This window comes from Athene noctua, chromosome 8 (genome assembly GCF_965140245.1).
Source record: "Athene noctua chromosome 8, bAthNoc1.hap1.1, whole genome shotgun sequence".
In the NCBI taxonomy this organism is placed as follows: domain Eukaryota; kingdom Metazoa; phylum Chordata; class Aves; order Strigiformes; family Strigidae; genus Athene; species Athene noctua.
In genome coordinates this window covers 11,707,822-11,723,794 of record NC_134044.1, presented here as the reverse complement: position 1 = coordinate 11,723,794, position 15,973 = coordinate 11,707,822, and the positions used below count along the sequence as shown (strand labels likewise).

The 15,973-nt window shown below is 38.0% G+C and overlaps 2 protein-coding genes across 6 annotated transcripts in view; one reads left to right on the top strand and one right to left on the bottom strand.

Moving 5' to 3' along the window:
* Positions 1 to 763: 763 nt before the first annotated feature.
* Positions 764 to 8,880, top strand: LOC141963444 (thiamine transporter 2-like). The gene is made up of 6 exons (XM_074912833.1): positions 764 to 790; positions 2,013 to 2,169; positions 4,099 to 4,915; positions 7,123 to 7,315; positions 7,822 to 7,963; positions 8,758 to 8,880. The coding sequence occupies exons 2-6, from the start codon at positions 2,020 to 2,022 to the stop codon at positions 8,878 to 8,880; spliced, it is 1,425 nt and encodes a 474-aa protein (XP_074768934.1). The 5' UTR covers positions 764 to 790; positions 2,013 to 2,019.
* A 3,308-nt stretch (positions 8,881 to 12,188) lies between these two features.
* The window catches only part of AGFG1 (ArfGAP with FG repeats 1), a 37,369-nt gene continuing 33,584 nt past the window's right edge, over positions 12,189 to 15,973 (bottom strand). For 2 of the 5 annotated variants that reach the window (XM_074912830.1, XM_074912832.1), the window contains 3 exons: positions 14,011 to 14,169; positions 13,303 to 13,394; positions 12,191 to 12,938 (listed from right to left, as the gene is read on the bottom strand). In XM_074912830.1, coding sequence (XP_074768931.1) covers positions 12,879 to 12,938; positions 13,303 to 13,394; positions 14,011 to 14,169 — 311 coding nt within the window. In that variant the 3' untranslated portion in view covers positions 12,191 to 12,878. Of the gene's footprint in view, positions 12,939 to 13,302; positions 13,395 to 14,006; positions 14,170 to 15,572; positions 15,621 to 15,973 lie in introns of all 5 variants that reach the window. The other 3 variants (XM_074912828.1, XM_074912829.1, XM_074912831.1) reach the window with 3 other exon arrangements.

The window sequence follows — 15,973 nt, the reverse complement described above, 5'->3', positions numbered from 1 at the left end:
CACAGGCTTCAGGGTCAGCTCCATCCTCTGAGGAACCTTGGAGGATGTAGGGAGTCCAGTCTAAAAGAACTGGGTAAAGAAAAGCAAAGAAGCATCATTTTCTCTGAAGCAGTTGTTTTGATTTTTTAGCTTAAAACCTAGATTTAGAATCTATCTAGATCTTCTTGTCCATTTGCCCTTAAGTGACAGGTTAGTCCTTATATAGAAGTAATTCTTGGCCAACTAACAGTATGAGGTGTTCGATGTCCTACCTCCCTGCACTCCCAGCAAAGCCAGGATAGTCAGAAGACGCCATGAGCCCAGAGGCCGCTGCACTATGTGCAGGGGAGGGTCAGCATCAGCCCAGACTGTAAAATGGGTGCTGTGTCTTATCCATGAGTCAAAGACCAGAGCTTTTAAAGGTATTTATTAACACAAAAATGCAGTCAAGTCATTCCTTCCTTGTTGTTAGTTTTTATTAATCATTAGCTACTGTGAGTCTTAAAACTTTATCTTAAATTAGAACTCAGACTGCTGACAAAACCTGTAAAGGAAGAAGCTTTCTCTGCAATCCATGGACAAGTCCTGCAAGCAAGAAGAGCTGTAATGAATTACTACTATTACTTAAATTTTGTAAACATTTTATCAAGTTTAGAAAGAATTTTTAGGAAACAAAAAGACACAGAAATTTCTTACTACCTCCAATCCTAAGAGGTGGTTTCCAACTTCTCTTCCAGAAGACAGAAAGTCATCCTAAGAGGAAACTGCACACGAATCCACAGCAAATACACCACAGCCACAGCTTTGACAGGTAATTCATTACCTTCAGAGTTATTTGGGAATGTGCTGGCCACTCACTTGCTCAGTGCATTTGGAAATTATGCAAGATTCATGTTGATGTTATTGATCAGTCCAGGGTTTAATATATTTTTATTTGAAAAGATAACAGATACCAAAAGATTTCAGAGCAGAACTAGAGTTAAGGATAATATGGGCTATATTTTACATACAATGATTTGTAAGAGAAAGATGATAATCAGAGGCAATAATTTAAAATCAAGTTTCAAGGTTAGGGCTAGTTTTTGTAACATTCCTCTGAGGTCACAGAAATACTGCCTTAACAACATACTATTTATGCTAAGTTTTAATAAATACAATCTCACAGTGCAAGTAGAAGCACTTTTGAAAGTGCTGCTATACAATGGAATTCAACAATTTAGGAGAAATATGTAACATTGTAACAGATTGATTAAACATCAGTCAGTGCTTTTCTGTCATTCTCTTACGTTTCAGAACATTTTTGTTTCACTTGTTTTCCACAAACAGTGGAACTGACTTTCTAACACAAACCAAGTAAAATAAGCTTAAAACCCACAAATCTCTTTAGATTTCTACAGTGAAGAAACAAGTCTCATTCATCAGTTTCAAAAGTGAAGTCAAGATTCCTTGTTTCTAAGTCTGAGCTGGTACCATGAGCAGATAGATTCTGCATCTTTCTTTACCCACTCAAATGACTGGAGTGCAAGAAATATGATGAGTATTAAAGCATTTTGAAGTGCTTTAAAACAAGTTCACAATAGGTTGTGAGCTGGCTGATGGCTTTTATTGTCTACAGAAAGACTTGCACTTCTATTGTTCCACTTGGCACGCAGGCTGACAACAGAAAAAAAAGCCTCCTTGAAGATGCTGAGAATGAGCTTTAATCTGACAGTTTGCCTACTCATTTATTCGGAAATGAGACTGTAATGGAACTTTATTATTCCGCTACGATACATCCACTCACTTCTAAGTACGTCATTAAGAACAACCTTTGATAGACAATACAGAGACTGGAGTATACCACCACCAGCACCTTGATCCAAGTTGTTCATTTACAAGCTGCATCTGTGATCACTGGCAGGGTTAGTAAGAGAAACATTAACTGATGTAGGGCGAGTTAAAAAGTAAACTTGAAAATAAATTTTTATCAACTGCAAAGACCATCTTTATAAACTTCCTGGTGTGCTCATTTCTTCACTACCTTCTCACTTTAGGTAGACTATGGATTGCTGGAAGGGAGCCATAGGCCAGAGCTGGATTTATCCCACGCTGATCATCTGTGCGAATGGATTTCTCTCCACAATGAGGCCATCAGAATCTTTTCTCACTCCCTATCTAACCGGACCAGACAAAAACCTAACAATTGAAGAGGTACGTAACTATTCGCTTAAGTAATAATTACAATGCTTAAAGCATCAAGCCTTAGAGCAATAACTGACGAATAAATGAAGTGTTCAATAATAGAGGTATATTTTATTTAGAGATTCATATTTAAGATGCTACAGAAAAAGAGTATGAAATCACCTCTTTTGTTGAAGGTCAAAATTTTAAAGTGCCTACATTCTTAGTACTTTAAAACCACTTTGGTAGTTGTTTAAGAAATTGATATTTTCAGCAAAATAAGGTCAGCTCTTTCCACCTCGAACCCCAGAGGAGGGGCAACACTAAGATTTATTTATACTTACTGAGAAATTGATTACACTGACAGTGACATAGTGATTGCAAATCAATAGAAAACCAGACTTCCCCTTATGAGCTGTTAGATTACTACCTACGTTACAGGGCTGGTTTATGCATTCATTAACCTGCAGAGGTCAGATTCGCATTCAAAAAAGAGATTGTTTTTGACAAAAGCATGCACTGCAAGTTTTCTTGCTCTGTTCCTCTGTTCAGCACTGGCTGCTTCAGAAGTACGCTTCCCAACAAAAGGGGATGTAGTTAACAAGTGGCTGAGTCATGGAGCTAGTTGTATCATTAGAAAACACAGGCTTGATACACCCACATGCAGCTAATACTAAGAACAGTCATTCCTGATGTGCAGTAGCAAAAATTAAGGCAGAGCCTGCTAGCATAGTGTCAACCTAAAGTTTCTTGTGAAAAAAGGTATTCGTAGTTTGGATTGTTGGGGGAGATTTCCTCCCTTTTTTATTTCTTTTTTTTTAATCACAAAGGGAAATTTCCTCTCTTACATGAAACAGACAAATAGGATGATGATGGCTTAATTCTGATTTCAGCAAGAATCCTTAACTCAAAAATAAGTGTAGTACAGATATTGGCTCTTCCAGCCAAATCTTCCTCTGGTGAGCTATTTCCCAAAATTCCAGTCAAACACTTAAAATTCTAATTAAAGTTCAGAGAAACAGAAGGAATTACCCAGAAAGGTATAGTGAACCATGCAACTCACTCCAGTACCAGTTCAGAAATAAAAAGAGAACCACCTACTATTGTTCCTCCAGCATTTGAAACAATTCCTTTCTAGTCTAATTGCTTAAGCAGAGAATGAGTGATCAAGAACGGATACGCTAGCAGGTCCAGCAATCACTGGATAAGACCTCTCCAGAACAGACAACTTGCACGTCGTGAACTTTTTCTGTGACTGTATCTAAGGGGATACCTGCCTGGCTGTAGTCAAGCTGCCTGGGCAGTCACTGAGCTTTTGTGGCAACAGTACCCAGCACCTTCCAACCTGAATGCAGACCAGTTTTAGAACAAAAAGAAATGTCTTTTCAGAGTATCTATGCATTGAAGGCCAACTAAACACACCAAAATACTGTTCCAAGACTTGCTTTCTTCTTACACATTAAATTTGAAGAAAACATATAAGGTAAAGATAACAATAACAGTTACACACTTGCTATGTCCAACTTTTTTTTCTAACAAAGGAGACAGGTGACCAAAGGTATACAGAGACTCATGTAAAAGTTAAAACTAAATAGGCATTCATTTTCAGCTACTGTGAGGAATAGGATTTGATACTAGATGGACTTTCCTCTGACACAAACACTGTTATAACGGTTTTAAACAGCTGCATGTCAAAATATGCCTTCTTGACAGACCTTTACTAGAATCTTCTTTAAGCCAATCTACCTGTTTATGTAGTAGAGCCTAGCATCACTAGTTACCTGTTAAGGAATACATTTACAGTTTTGTAATTTAAGACAGTTTAAGTCTGCACAATTCACACAATTCGGTGTTTCCTGTTACCACAACTATGTTCCTTCGATGCCATCATCAAAAAGCTTCAAAACCAACATTGAAAATGTATTTTTTAAAACATATTCCTCTTTTAATCTCTTCCAGGTTACCAACCAGATTTTCCCAGTGTGGACATACTCCTACCTTGCACTCCTTTTCCCAGTCTTCCTGATTACAGACTACGTGCGCTACAAGCCCGTCCTCCTCCTCCAGGGCATCAGCTTCGTCATCACGTGGCTCTTGCTCCTCTTCGCACACGGAGTGGCGGCCATGCAGGTGGTGGAATTCTTCTACGGGATGGTGACAGCCACCGAGGTCGCCTATTACGCCTACATCTACAGTGTCGTCAGCACCGATCGCTATCAGAGAGTGACGAGCTATTGCAGGAGTATCACTCTTGTGGCAGCCACCATTGCCGCGGTGCTGGGGCAGCTGCTGGTTTCCTTAGCAGGTGTATCCTACTTTCACCTGAACGCCATTACTTTGGCTTCCGTGTCCCTGGCATTCGTGTGCTCCTTTTTCCTCCCAATGCCCCAAAAGAGTATGTTCTTCCACAGGAAAGATGTCTCGGAAACTCTCCCGGGACCAGATAAAGCTGCGGCTACAGCCAGCACCGACGGGCCACCGAGCTGCCCAGAGGACAAGAGCTCTGTATCTGCTGACAGGGCACCGGCACCTGAGCAGCAGGCTGATAATCCCAAACCCCAGAGTCACATGCTCAGAGTACTGGTGCAGCTGGGCAGGGACCTGAGGGATTGCTACAGCTCTAGGAAACTTCTGTACTGGTCCCTGTGGTGGGCTCTGGCTACAGCAGGCTTTAACCAGGTTCTGAATTACATCCAAGTGCTGTGGGACTTCAGAGCCCCCTCTCACAGCTCTGCAGTGTACAACGGAGCCGTTGAAGCAATAGCAACTTTTTTAGGTAAGTAAAAGATCATTAACTTTTAATCCACCCTGTGCTGATGGCAGTCTTCAGCAATGTCTTTGGTACCTTTCTATCTCCTATGAGGACCAAGGTCAACAGCAACAGCCTCCACTATATAACACCCAAACAATGTACGAAGCATGTTTGTACTGTACAACTTTTGTCAGTGGTGTCTTCAAAAATAATCCTAAAAAATAATATAAACTTTTTCTTCTTAGGGGAGCTTCATTCCAGCTAAGTGTTTTAAATCTACAGTTGTGTTTAGACCATGAAGACCCAAGTAAGCAGTTCGAAAACCCTGTGCAATGACACCTTGTCTATTCCTCTCTCAAATACACCTTAGGCTCAGTGGTTTAAGAGTTAAAATAGCATATTAAGAGACACATTGCTCTAGATGGCCTGTTTAGACAGTGGATTAAAGGTCATTTCAGGATGAGTGCTCCTGAACAAATAGTGACTGCATCTGCATCCTGATCAATGAGTCTGGCTCTGGATGTGACATACAAGGATGGGCTGAGAGAGCAGTAATTGTTCAGCCTTGAGAAAACAAGGGACCTTAAAGTGCATAAATAGTGTGAAGGGGAGGAGTAAGGAGGATGGAAAGCACTGCTGTCGTTTAACCTTGAGAAAACAAGGGACCTTATTAATGTGCATAAAGACTTGAAGGAAGGAGTAAAGAGGACAGAGCCAGACTCTTCACAGTGACAGGACAAGAGGCAGAAATTTAAACAAAGTTCCATTTAAACAAACAAGATTTTTATTCTAAGGGTGATTTAACACTGGAACAGGTTGTCTAGGGGTGTGGACTTTCCATCCCTGAAGATGTTCAAAACCTAGACACCATCCTGAGCAGCTTGCTCTAATTGATCGTGCTTTTTAAGCAGGGTTGGGTGATCTTCAGAGGTGTCTCCCAAACTCAGTCATTCTGATTCTCAGTACAGTTACTTGGCCATGCAAATGACATTCCTCTTTGGGCACAGAACAGAAGGTATATGGGTAAAGTGCAACTTCATCTAAATAGCTGTGCAGTACCAATGGACCCTCGCTTTGAAGCTCACATTTACACAGCTGTCTCCTCCTTCATACCAAGAGCCTTATCTCATTTTTCTACAGGGAACTGTCAGTTTACTCTTCCTGAAATCAGCATGAAAACACATTTTACTGATGCTACTCTAAAACTCAAGACTACTGGTTTAAACACTATTCTTAAGGGCTTTCTTGCTTTTACACCCTCTGGCACTTGATACTGCTTCAGAGTCCAGAAAGTACTCACAGTACTAGGAACCTCTGGTTACAGCAGTGATGGACCAAAGGAGTAGGCCTGCTATGATTTTTTTGAATGCTGATGAATACCACATATGACCAGCAACTGAAGTCCAATTTTGCACTAGTATGCTAGCCTGCCTGAAAACATCTGGGCAAGAGATCCTCTCTGGACTCCAGTAACTCACAGATGTATAACTTGCCTGGACCAGACTTCTTTTTGCATTTAAGCTACAACCTCAGCATATCACGTTTCAAAGAGCTTTCATAACCATTAAAAAGCCCCTAGAGGGATAACCTTCTTACAGGAGTAGAAAGTACTTCTCCCCATTGAGATAGGGAGAAAAGTAAACCTCATCATTATTGCAGAGATTAAAAAAAAAAATAAAAAAAATGAAGGCACTGGAGTTTGTTATAACCATATTGCACTCAAGGAAGGGTTTTTACTATATGCCACGGTCAATGAGGCACTGAGAAGCGCAGTTCATTAGATTTTTCATCAAAAACTGAAAAGACACTTTCATGAAAAAAGGAAGCATGAAGGAATGCAACAGATTTTCATTTCATCAAGATCTTCACATGAAGGAATTAAACTCCATTATGCATATTTTGGCAGAAAATGCTTGGTGAGATTGTTCTTCTCTTTGCTCAGTTGTCAGAAAATGGAGTAACAATAGACTTTACACTGCTACCTCCAGCCTTAGGCACGAGACACTTTCCCAGAGTACTTCAGTCCGTGAAGGCTCCGTTAGCAAGGAGAAAAAACCCAAACAGAAGCCTCCCACACCCCTAACAGTAAACATAGGCCACACCATTATCAAAGCCCACTATAACCATAACAGTCTCAAGAGCTCCTGGCATGATCCATTTACACAGTTATGCAATGGCTCTAGAAGAATGGTAACATTTCAGAGTTTTAATTATTACTTTAAAATTCTTAGGTTCAGCAACATCCATGGCAGTTGGATGCATCAAAATAAACTGGGACCTTTCTGGAGAACTGACTTTGGGAATTTTCTCTGCAATGGATGCTGGTTCTCTGTTTCTCATGCACTTTACTGACAACATCTGGGCATGTTATGCCGGTTACCTTGCATTTAAAGCATGCTATATGTTCCTTATAACAATAGCAACGTAAGTATAATACACAACTGTTCTAATTAAGTTGATTTAAATCACTGGCACATATTTAAATATATCAAAATTTTACTCTAAGTTTCCCTAGAAATAAGATTTTCAAATAGGTCATGACAACAGAATGTATTGTTTCTAGCTTACATAAAACTATGCTTAAAATTATGACCTAACCATTACAATAGGGCACTCCAAGTCAGAAACTACCTTATTCTGCATTTAGCTGTTCCATGATCTATGTACAAGTATTCTCTAAATGATAAATGAACAAGGCCTTTATTTATCACAAACATCCACTCAAATAAGTAAAAGATAAGTAGGATGTGCCAAAGACAGAAAAGCAAGGGATTTCTGCCAAAATGAAGCTGTTCAGTCTTGGCTATTAAGCTTTAAAAGGCTTTATCCTTTGAAGAATCCACTGTGCACATTATTCCCAAACTTTCTCCTGTAAGTAAATTGCAAATGTCCTTGTTCTTCATAGGTTAACCTGTACATTAATTTTTCAGGTTTCAGATTGCTGTCAATCTAAGCATGGAGCGTTATGCTTTGATGTTTGGCTTCAACAACTTTGTTGCAGTGGTGATTCAAACAATTTTAACTGTTGTTGTTGTAGATTCAAAAGGTCTGGGCCTGGATATCAGCACCCAGGTAAGCTACATTGCTCACACTGCTCTCACCTCCCCTACTCTCCTCCAAGAGGCTTCTACTCCAAGATTAGCCTTCAGGAAGATACCAGGTAATGTGCTAGTTTAGGACAGTTACTCACTTGAAATAGAGGTTCAAGTGAACTAGCAGTAACTATTACAACCTACTTGTCCTTTAGTCCTGCCAAATTTGCATTTCTGCAATAATTTAAAAAATATTTTCATAGAGTGGAAGTGAAATATCACTCAGGGTTGTTTTGGATTTTATTTAAAGGCTTACTATTCACAAGTTTATTGTCAAAATACCCTGAACAGAAGCAAGCAGCAAGCTGAAAGGAAATCTATGAGTCTATCACCAGGGTAATTCTAAGTTACATAGTTTCACTGGATGCACCTTTAAATTACAGTAATTTTGAAAATTAACTAATCTCATAATTCCCCATTAAATTTCTAAATTTAAAATTTAAACTTATATACTAAATAAGGTCCAAGTCTTTAGCTTTCACCTTTTCAGAAAAGAGCCAGGAAGTGCAGGGCTGCTGTCCTCCTCCCTTACTGAGGCGGGGATGGGAAGCACAAACAAGAGTATTCTCTCCCCCTCCTTTTACAACTGCACACTTCCTACAGTATAAAGTCAAGCAGCTAGATTTCTTGAATCCTTTCAAGATGGGACCGTTTGGGGGCATGGGTGACACAGAAGGGAAGGCAGCAGTGGAGGGACACCTCTCATGTTACAATCTAACAGCAAAAGTCATTTTTGACTCTTCCTCCTCCTTCTTCCCCATCTCCATTTCGCAGTTTCTCATTTATGGCAGCTACTTTACATTCATATCTGGAATTTTCCTGATTAGAAGCATATACACCATTATCTCCATCAAATGCAGAAATACCAGTGGGGCTGGTGAAAGCACTAATCATTAACCACAGAGACAAAAGGAATGGTTGCAAGCAGCAGTGCAGAAGGCTGCATCATCTGAACAATGAATTAGGAGAAACACACTGCTCAATCAAGCAAGACTGGTCAATAGTGAAACAGGCTGTTTAAGAGCCTACAGCATAAAGAGCTTTGTCAACAGGATGATGCATTTTGCCCATTTTCTTCACCAGTAGTTTAACAGCAAACAATCTTCTATTTCAATTCAAATTTAGTGATCTGACACCAAAATATCTATTGATGCTCAGTGAGCACAAATACATACAGATGCCTGAAACTCACAGCAGAAGAGCTTATAGAACACAACCTTTGAACTTTCACTTCTACTATATTTCAATTACAGGCAATTTAGTCATAGACATAAGACCTTCAAACATTCCTGGGGAATCTAAAGAAGCAGTTGCCCCATAGCAGCACGATGATCTGTTGGAAAGTTTGCCACAGAAGTCTCTTGAAAACTTTTTCAATTTCAAAAAGACTTTTTCAATTGGAAGTTGTGACACATTTTTAAAGCAAGTTAAACAGCAGTAAACCATTTTTTTTTCCAAAAGACAGTACTTCAGATGTTCAAAGGTGGATTACTACAATGCTCTGTAGCATAGCAATACTGCCACTTTAGTTTACAAATGGCCAAATGCAGTCTTTTCAGATTCCACACAGACAACGGACTCAGAAATCTGAAGTTACAGGACTGTAAGGAAAACATTATATACAGGTAAACTGCTACTGATGCAGTGACAGCTTAACTGTGAGTTTGTACAAATACAAGACACTAACCTTTAGATATAACTAAAGCTAATTAGGGAATATTCTTTCAACTGTGTTCAGTAGTGTCCTCTTTGGAGTAAACTATATTAGACAGCAGCAAATTCCATTGTGTTCCTTCACCACAACTTACAGATTTGCCAAGAGTCAGAGTAACTGATTCCCCCAATTCAGCAATCAAGAAAGTAAAAAGTCAGTCATTCCTTAAAAAAACACTTTTAAAAGCTGTTTGAGGTTGCCTTTATGCCCCAGTGAGTTTTCACTTCAAGAGACCAGAATATTTGCATCATATTTCTAGATCTCTTTCAGGAATCCCAGCTAATTTGAAAAGGATGAAATTTAATTTCTTGCCTCAGCATTTGTTTCATACCTGTGCCTGGGAGTTTGCGGCTATTAAATAACTTTGAACTGCAGTACCTGGGCATCACATTGGCCTTGTAGAACTCAGGATGTACCTCTTACAGCATCATTTTACACAGAAAGAGTTGACATATTAGGATTAAAAGTGTTAATCTATAAAAATCTCCAAATTAACTTTAACTCTCTTGTACAGAAATTATGTTTAGTGCTTTGACGTTAAAGCAGAAGATGATATTGAAAAACTAGTGCAAGTATAGCTTTTTGGCAGCTATGCTAGTTGCATGAGCAACTACATGAACTGCAGAGATTTCTAAAGCAAAGACATTTATAATCATGGGTGAAGAATTTTGTAAATATACAGCTATTTTAAAAATCTAATCAACAAAACAGCTATGGTGTGTTTCTGCTCAATATAAAGGAGACTCAAAACCATACAAGATCTTCAGCTACTTGTCTGGAGTTTGACAAAATCAGTGAACATATACTAAACAGGCATGACTGCATATAGGAAGCTACGAAAAATAAGGTATTCCACTATTTCTATAGCATAATGTAAAACCACATGCCTTGCATACTTAAGTGAATTTCAGTATCTCTTAACTGTTATCAGCTTCATTTGGATCTGAGCAATTTCAACAGATGCTGATCTCACTAGCCCTTGCCCCAAGCCTAGTTTAAATCAGTTTAGGTGAAGAGAGCACAGGATTGTTCCCCTTCCACAAAGCTGTTCATCTCATTGATCAGACATTTGGTTTGGTCAAGTTCTCTGCAATAAGCATGTTTAAGTGTTCCACAAGTCTTTCTGAACCCTTGCAGTTCCCCACCCTCTGCTGCATTTATGCGTTACTATCCCCAAACAGGTAAGGGCCAACAACAGGTAAGAACTATGGCTATTTATACTATGCTAACAGTGGTGAAAGCAAGGGCATCACTAACATCTTGGAAACCCTCAATTGCTGAGGATTTTTTTAGTGAGTTTCCCAGAGAATCTTGGGAATTAAACTACACACCGTACCCCATCCAGCAGTCATCAGAAAGAAAAGACAGACTTCATATTTCTCTTAACTTTAAATATGCCAACAGGACAAACCCAGACATTTAAGTGAGGAATGCTAGTATAAGCTGCCTGTCCCCTGCTTTGGGATCTCCAAAGCTTCAAAAAAAGAGATACAGAAATTACCACACACACCCCCGGCACAGGCAGGCAACAGAAGTCAAAAGTCCTGGTGTAAAAGCATTTTTACAAGCAACAGTAACTTCCAGCTACCCTAGAAATAAGCATATCTAACATTCAAACAATTACAAGTTAATTACAAGTGAAATGTCTTTTTTGACACAAAATTGAAATGAAAAAAATTTGAATTAAATGAATTTTCACTTTTGCCCCAAATAGGCTTGCACATCCTTTTCTCAAAAATCAATCTTATCTTATTTATTCCTATTATCTTGAAAGCTGTTAGAATTTTATTGTCCAGTTGGTCACAAATCTTTAAGCTTGGAGTTTATGTATTCATGATATATTTATGTTATTCGCTTAGTTCCAGTATTACATTTAAACTTAAGCCAAGTTATCTCTGTGTTTAAAACACCATCGCCAACTACAATTCTACAGAGTATTTTTCTTGAACCTTCTTACTATTACAGACTAGACAAGTCAGACTTTTTTCCTCCCCCTACAGATTCCATTCTAGTATGGCAGGAAATATTCCAGGAAATAAAGAGATAATAGATTAATGTAATATTCCACAGGAGGGTTTTACTAATACATATCATTTTTTAATAAATAAAAAGAATGCTACTACATCTGTGGCACCTTGGCCTGGTATTACACATACTGTTCTGATCTAAATAAGGCTATCCATAATTAAGTGTCTTTTGCAGCTAACCATTTATCAAGTAACTACCCTCCTCAGTGCTTCCAGTATCCTTCACTACACAGCTATTCTGTCAAAATAATCTAAGTTAACTTAACATTTTCCTGGTCGATCGGTCACTTCACTTGAGCTAGAACAGCAAGCTTAATCACAAGGACACAAAGAAACCTATCAAAGTGAGGCATGTGAAAATTTTAAGCTTAACTCACCTTCAAGCATATTACTTTTGGTAACTCATCTGTGTATGACTCACAATGTGTACATTTTAACCCAATAAAATGTTACTGCACAGAAAAAATGCTACACAATTGTTTTTTCTAATATTTATTTTTCACCTGCAAACTGTAGCAAAACAAGATCAGCTTTATTATGCAGACAGGTATCCCTCTAACATTAGAGATTTAGGCATGTATAAATAGAAGAGCTCTTAGGAAAGGAAAACATTTTGAGAAATGAACAAACCTTCAATTTAACTTCATGACTTCCAATACCAATGGTTAAAATGATGTAGCTCATTCATTCCAAGAGATACAACAGCACCTTAAAGTGGCTGATCTATTTCCCAGTAACATTTTTCACATAACAATGTGTTAAAGTTACAAATACTGATATGCACAAATAGCTATTTTCTAAGAAAAATATGTACAGTACTGCAGCATAATGAATGTGGTATCTGCAATAACTTATTAGCCAATTTTAATATACATGATACCGCTACTTTTTACCTGCCAGTTCACAGGTTCAAGGATGTTACCACAGCCCTCTGTTTTGCACGTTATTACCTGGTGGGGGTGTTGATTTTCTTGGATTTTGTGTATTTATTTTTTTAAAATTTTTAAAGGTACACAATGCAGGCTTTTATTTTTACTTCTTAAAGACTTCTTTTGTGTTTAAAGCTAATATCAGTGAAACAAGACAACAGTGCAAGAGGCGCAGAGATGTTATGTGACCACATAAGAGTTCTTTTGGGTAAAGTGTCTATAAGGCTATAAGAAAGGATTGGTTGATGAGCTTCCTGTTGGAAATTGTCCTGTTGGTGCACCAGCCTGAGGAAAGACGAAAGAAGAAAAATAAGACAAATTTTTACAAATTTTTGTCCATATTGTAAATAATATATACAGGATATATAAAAAAAGAAAACAACCTATTAGTAAGTATTTCTCTTACGCTGCTGATTTTTTTTTTGGTGGTTCTATCAAATTATGCTACTGTAAGAGCATGATATACAGGTACCTCTTGATTTGAGCAGCCTTACAAACATCATGTCATAATACTGAATTGCATTTAGGAGATTCATATGCTGCCTTCCCTTATTTGAAGAAAAAAATAAAATCTTTGTGTGTCTCTAAATTGTTACAGATTATTCCTCTTCAGACATACAGAAGTTATCAAAATTATGCAACAACTCACCATAAAAGGGTTACTAGATACTCCAACAGCTGCAACTTGTCCAAAAGGAGTTACTACAGGCTTCGCCTGTCCAAATGCAGCAAAACTTGCTCCTTGGAAAGATAAATGAGAAATATTATTAACGAGTAACCTATCTTCAAAGAGTTATTTGCTGCAGCTCCCACACAAAAATAAGCGGAAGCTTGGACTGCACAATCAGCAGCGCTGATCCTACTTAAACACTATACGGAATATAAGTGTAAAAAAAAAATTATGGCTGGGCTTTTTGTTTGGTTTCAACTGTTTGGAACTAATCAACTTCCAATTTCTACATATGCACTTTTTTCAACTTTATCATTTAAATTTATGGAGAAAGTACTTTCCAATTTTCTCTTGCCTGTGTTCTATGAAGTTAGAGAAAGTGTTATAATTTGTTGCAGACACTCAAAAATGAAGACAAAACAATCCTTCTTGCATAAAACCCCTTTGAACCTGGGAATACTAGTAATTTTAGTATCAGATTATGGCAAAATTTCAGTTATGTCACTGCACACATCCAAGTCAGAAAACTCAACTACAGAGCCAAAGTACAAGTATGGGAACCCCTCATCAATATTATCATTGAGTTCATACAGAAGTAAATATGCACCCATTATTGCTAACTTACAGACGGATCCTTTTCTCTGTGTTTCTGATTTAAACAAGATTATCTAAAATGTTTAGACCTACCATTTGGCTGCTGAGCAAAAGCAGTCTGTTGAGGGAAAGCTGCCTGGGTTGGGAACGTGGGCTGCTGGAAGTTGCCACTAAAACTAGTAGGAAGACTGTAGGAGGCAGGAGTTCCAAATCCTGCAGGCATGCTCATGGATGCAGTACCAAATGTTGCTGCTGGTAGGCAAAAAATATCGTTCAATTATTTGTAAGAAATCACTTTTTTTCACCAGACAAATTACTAAAATGCCATGTTAAGAAAAGTCTCCTAATGCCTTGGTGACCATACAGAAGTTATGTTCAACTTCTACAGCCACTGAACTGATTTGTTAGCTTGGATCACTGCCAAGTAGGTGCATAATTTACTTTTGCACTTTAAAACAAATGGAATAATTTAAAATTTACTAGATCTAGCACATTCAGACACACTTTCTGAAAAGGAAATTTTTTTTCTATATTCTCTACATTATTATATACTTCCCCCCAGGTTTTTCTGGTAAGAGTCTGTACACATCAGAAGCAAGCACTTTCAGGCAGCATAAGCCCCTCTGTTTTTCTCCTTCTGAGAAAAGCATGAAAGGATCTTCCTATTTCAAGCTGCATTACAGGAAGTTACAAGTCAAAAAAAAAAAATCATAAGGGATACATGCATCCCCTCTCTCTTCATCCCATCTTTAATGTCACTTTAAAGGAAATCCTCACCATGCATATTATTTGCACACAAAGTTCCTATTGCAAACGCTCTTATTGTTGAGGTAAGACTTAAAACAAAAAACCCAAAACCTTTCATCTGATTCTCTGCTGAACATTTCAAGTAAAGAACACACAGCTCACATGCAATTCCATATGCCTTCAGCAAATAAACAGGAGCACATAAAGTGCAAAAAACGTAGTAACAAAACCATTATTCAGTCTTTTGGGAGTTATCCTTGAAAGGAGTCTAGAAGTTTTTCTGGTACAAATACAGACACCAGGCATTTTATTCTAGTTACACATTAGACACAGGACTTTTCTTCTGAAATGTTACAAGTTCGATTTTATGCAAGTTCAACTGTTTAAAAAAATTAATGTATGTAATGAATATAGCTTAATTATCAGTTGAAAAATTTATCCCAAAACTATTCAAGGGCAAGACATTATACATACATAAATTGTTGACAGAGTACATGCAAAACTAATGTACCAACATTCTTCTTGAGTTATAGTTAGCAGAGAAGCTATTTGACAGGAAAACTTGCTAAAACAGCAAACAAAAGCACAACAAAATGAGCAGTGACTTGGGATATCCCAAAAGGCATCAAGCTACTGTTGGTAGAAACTTCAAGAGTCACTCAACTTGCTAGCATTATATCGTAACCGTGGAAGATATCAATAATGGTTTTGTTTTAGTTACTTAATAGGTTGTCTATGTATGATCTTCTCTCCCTCTGCCCAGTTGCCAAATACCCACACCCACTCCATTTTAAAAAACGGAAAGTCTTTCAAAATTCTACTTGCAGAGAACCAGATATTTATCAATAAGCTTTTACAAGCAAGAACAATTAGCCACAAGAAACTTGATACCAAATGTGGCCACCTACCAAAGTGAGCCTGAGGAAATATGTGAGAGTGCATTGCTCCCGAGAGGCCTTATGGAAGCCACAAAGAGACCAGACAATGTCAAATCATTTATACACTCTTGAACAGTCATTTTTTAGGTTTTTTTTATATATATATATATACACATGTATATGTACCAAACAATTCATCCACAGCATGATCAGCAATAGATTAAGCTAAGAAAGCCATTAGAAATAGATGCTACAAAACAGATCTCCCATATAATTAATAGCAAAGTTCATGCAGAAGAAAGCTTAGCGTAGAATGACAAGCTACAAGTTTACACCTTACACTGAAAGGGGCAGAATATTATCTTTCGTTACAGTCATTATCCCCATCACCTAGCACTTAACATCAATTATAGCTGCCAAGGGATTGGAAC

Bases quoted from the DNA above. Each gene is read 5' to 3' on its own strand.
- LOC141963444 (XM_074912833.1), top strand. From the start codon at position 2,020: ATGGATTGCTGGAAGGGAGCCATAGGCCAGAGCTGGATTTATCCCACG. The intron at 4,916-7,122 runs GTAAGTAAAAGA...TAAAATTCTTAG, and splicing joins AGCAATAGCAACTTTTTTAG to GTTCAGCAACATCCATGGCA. The intron at 7,964-8,757 runs GTAAGCTACATT...TCCATTTCGCAG, and splicing joins GCCTGGATATCAGCACCCAG to TTTCTCATTTATGGCAGCTA.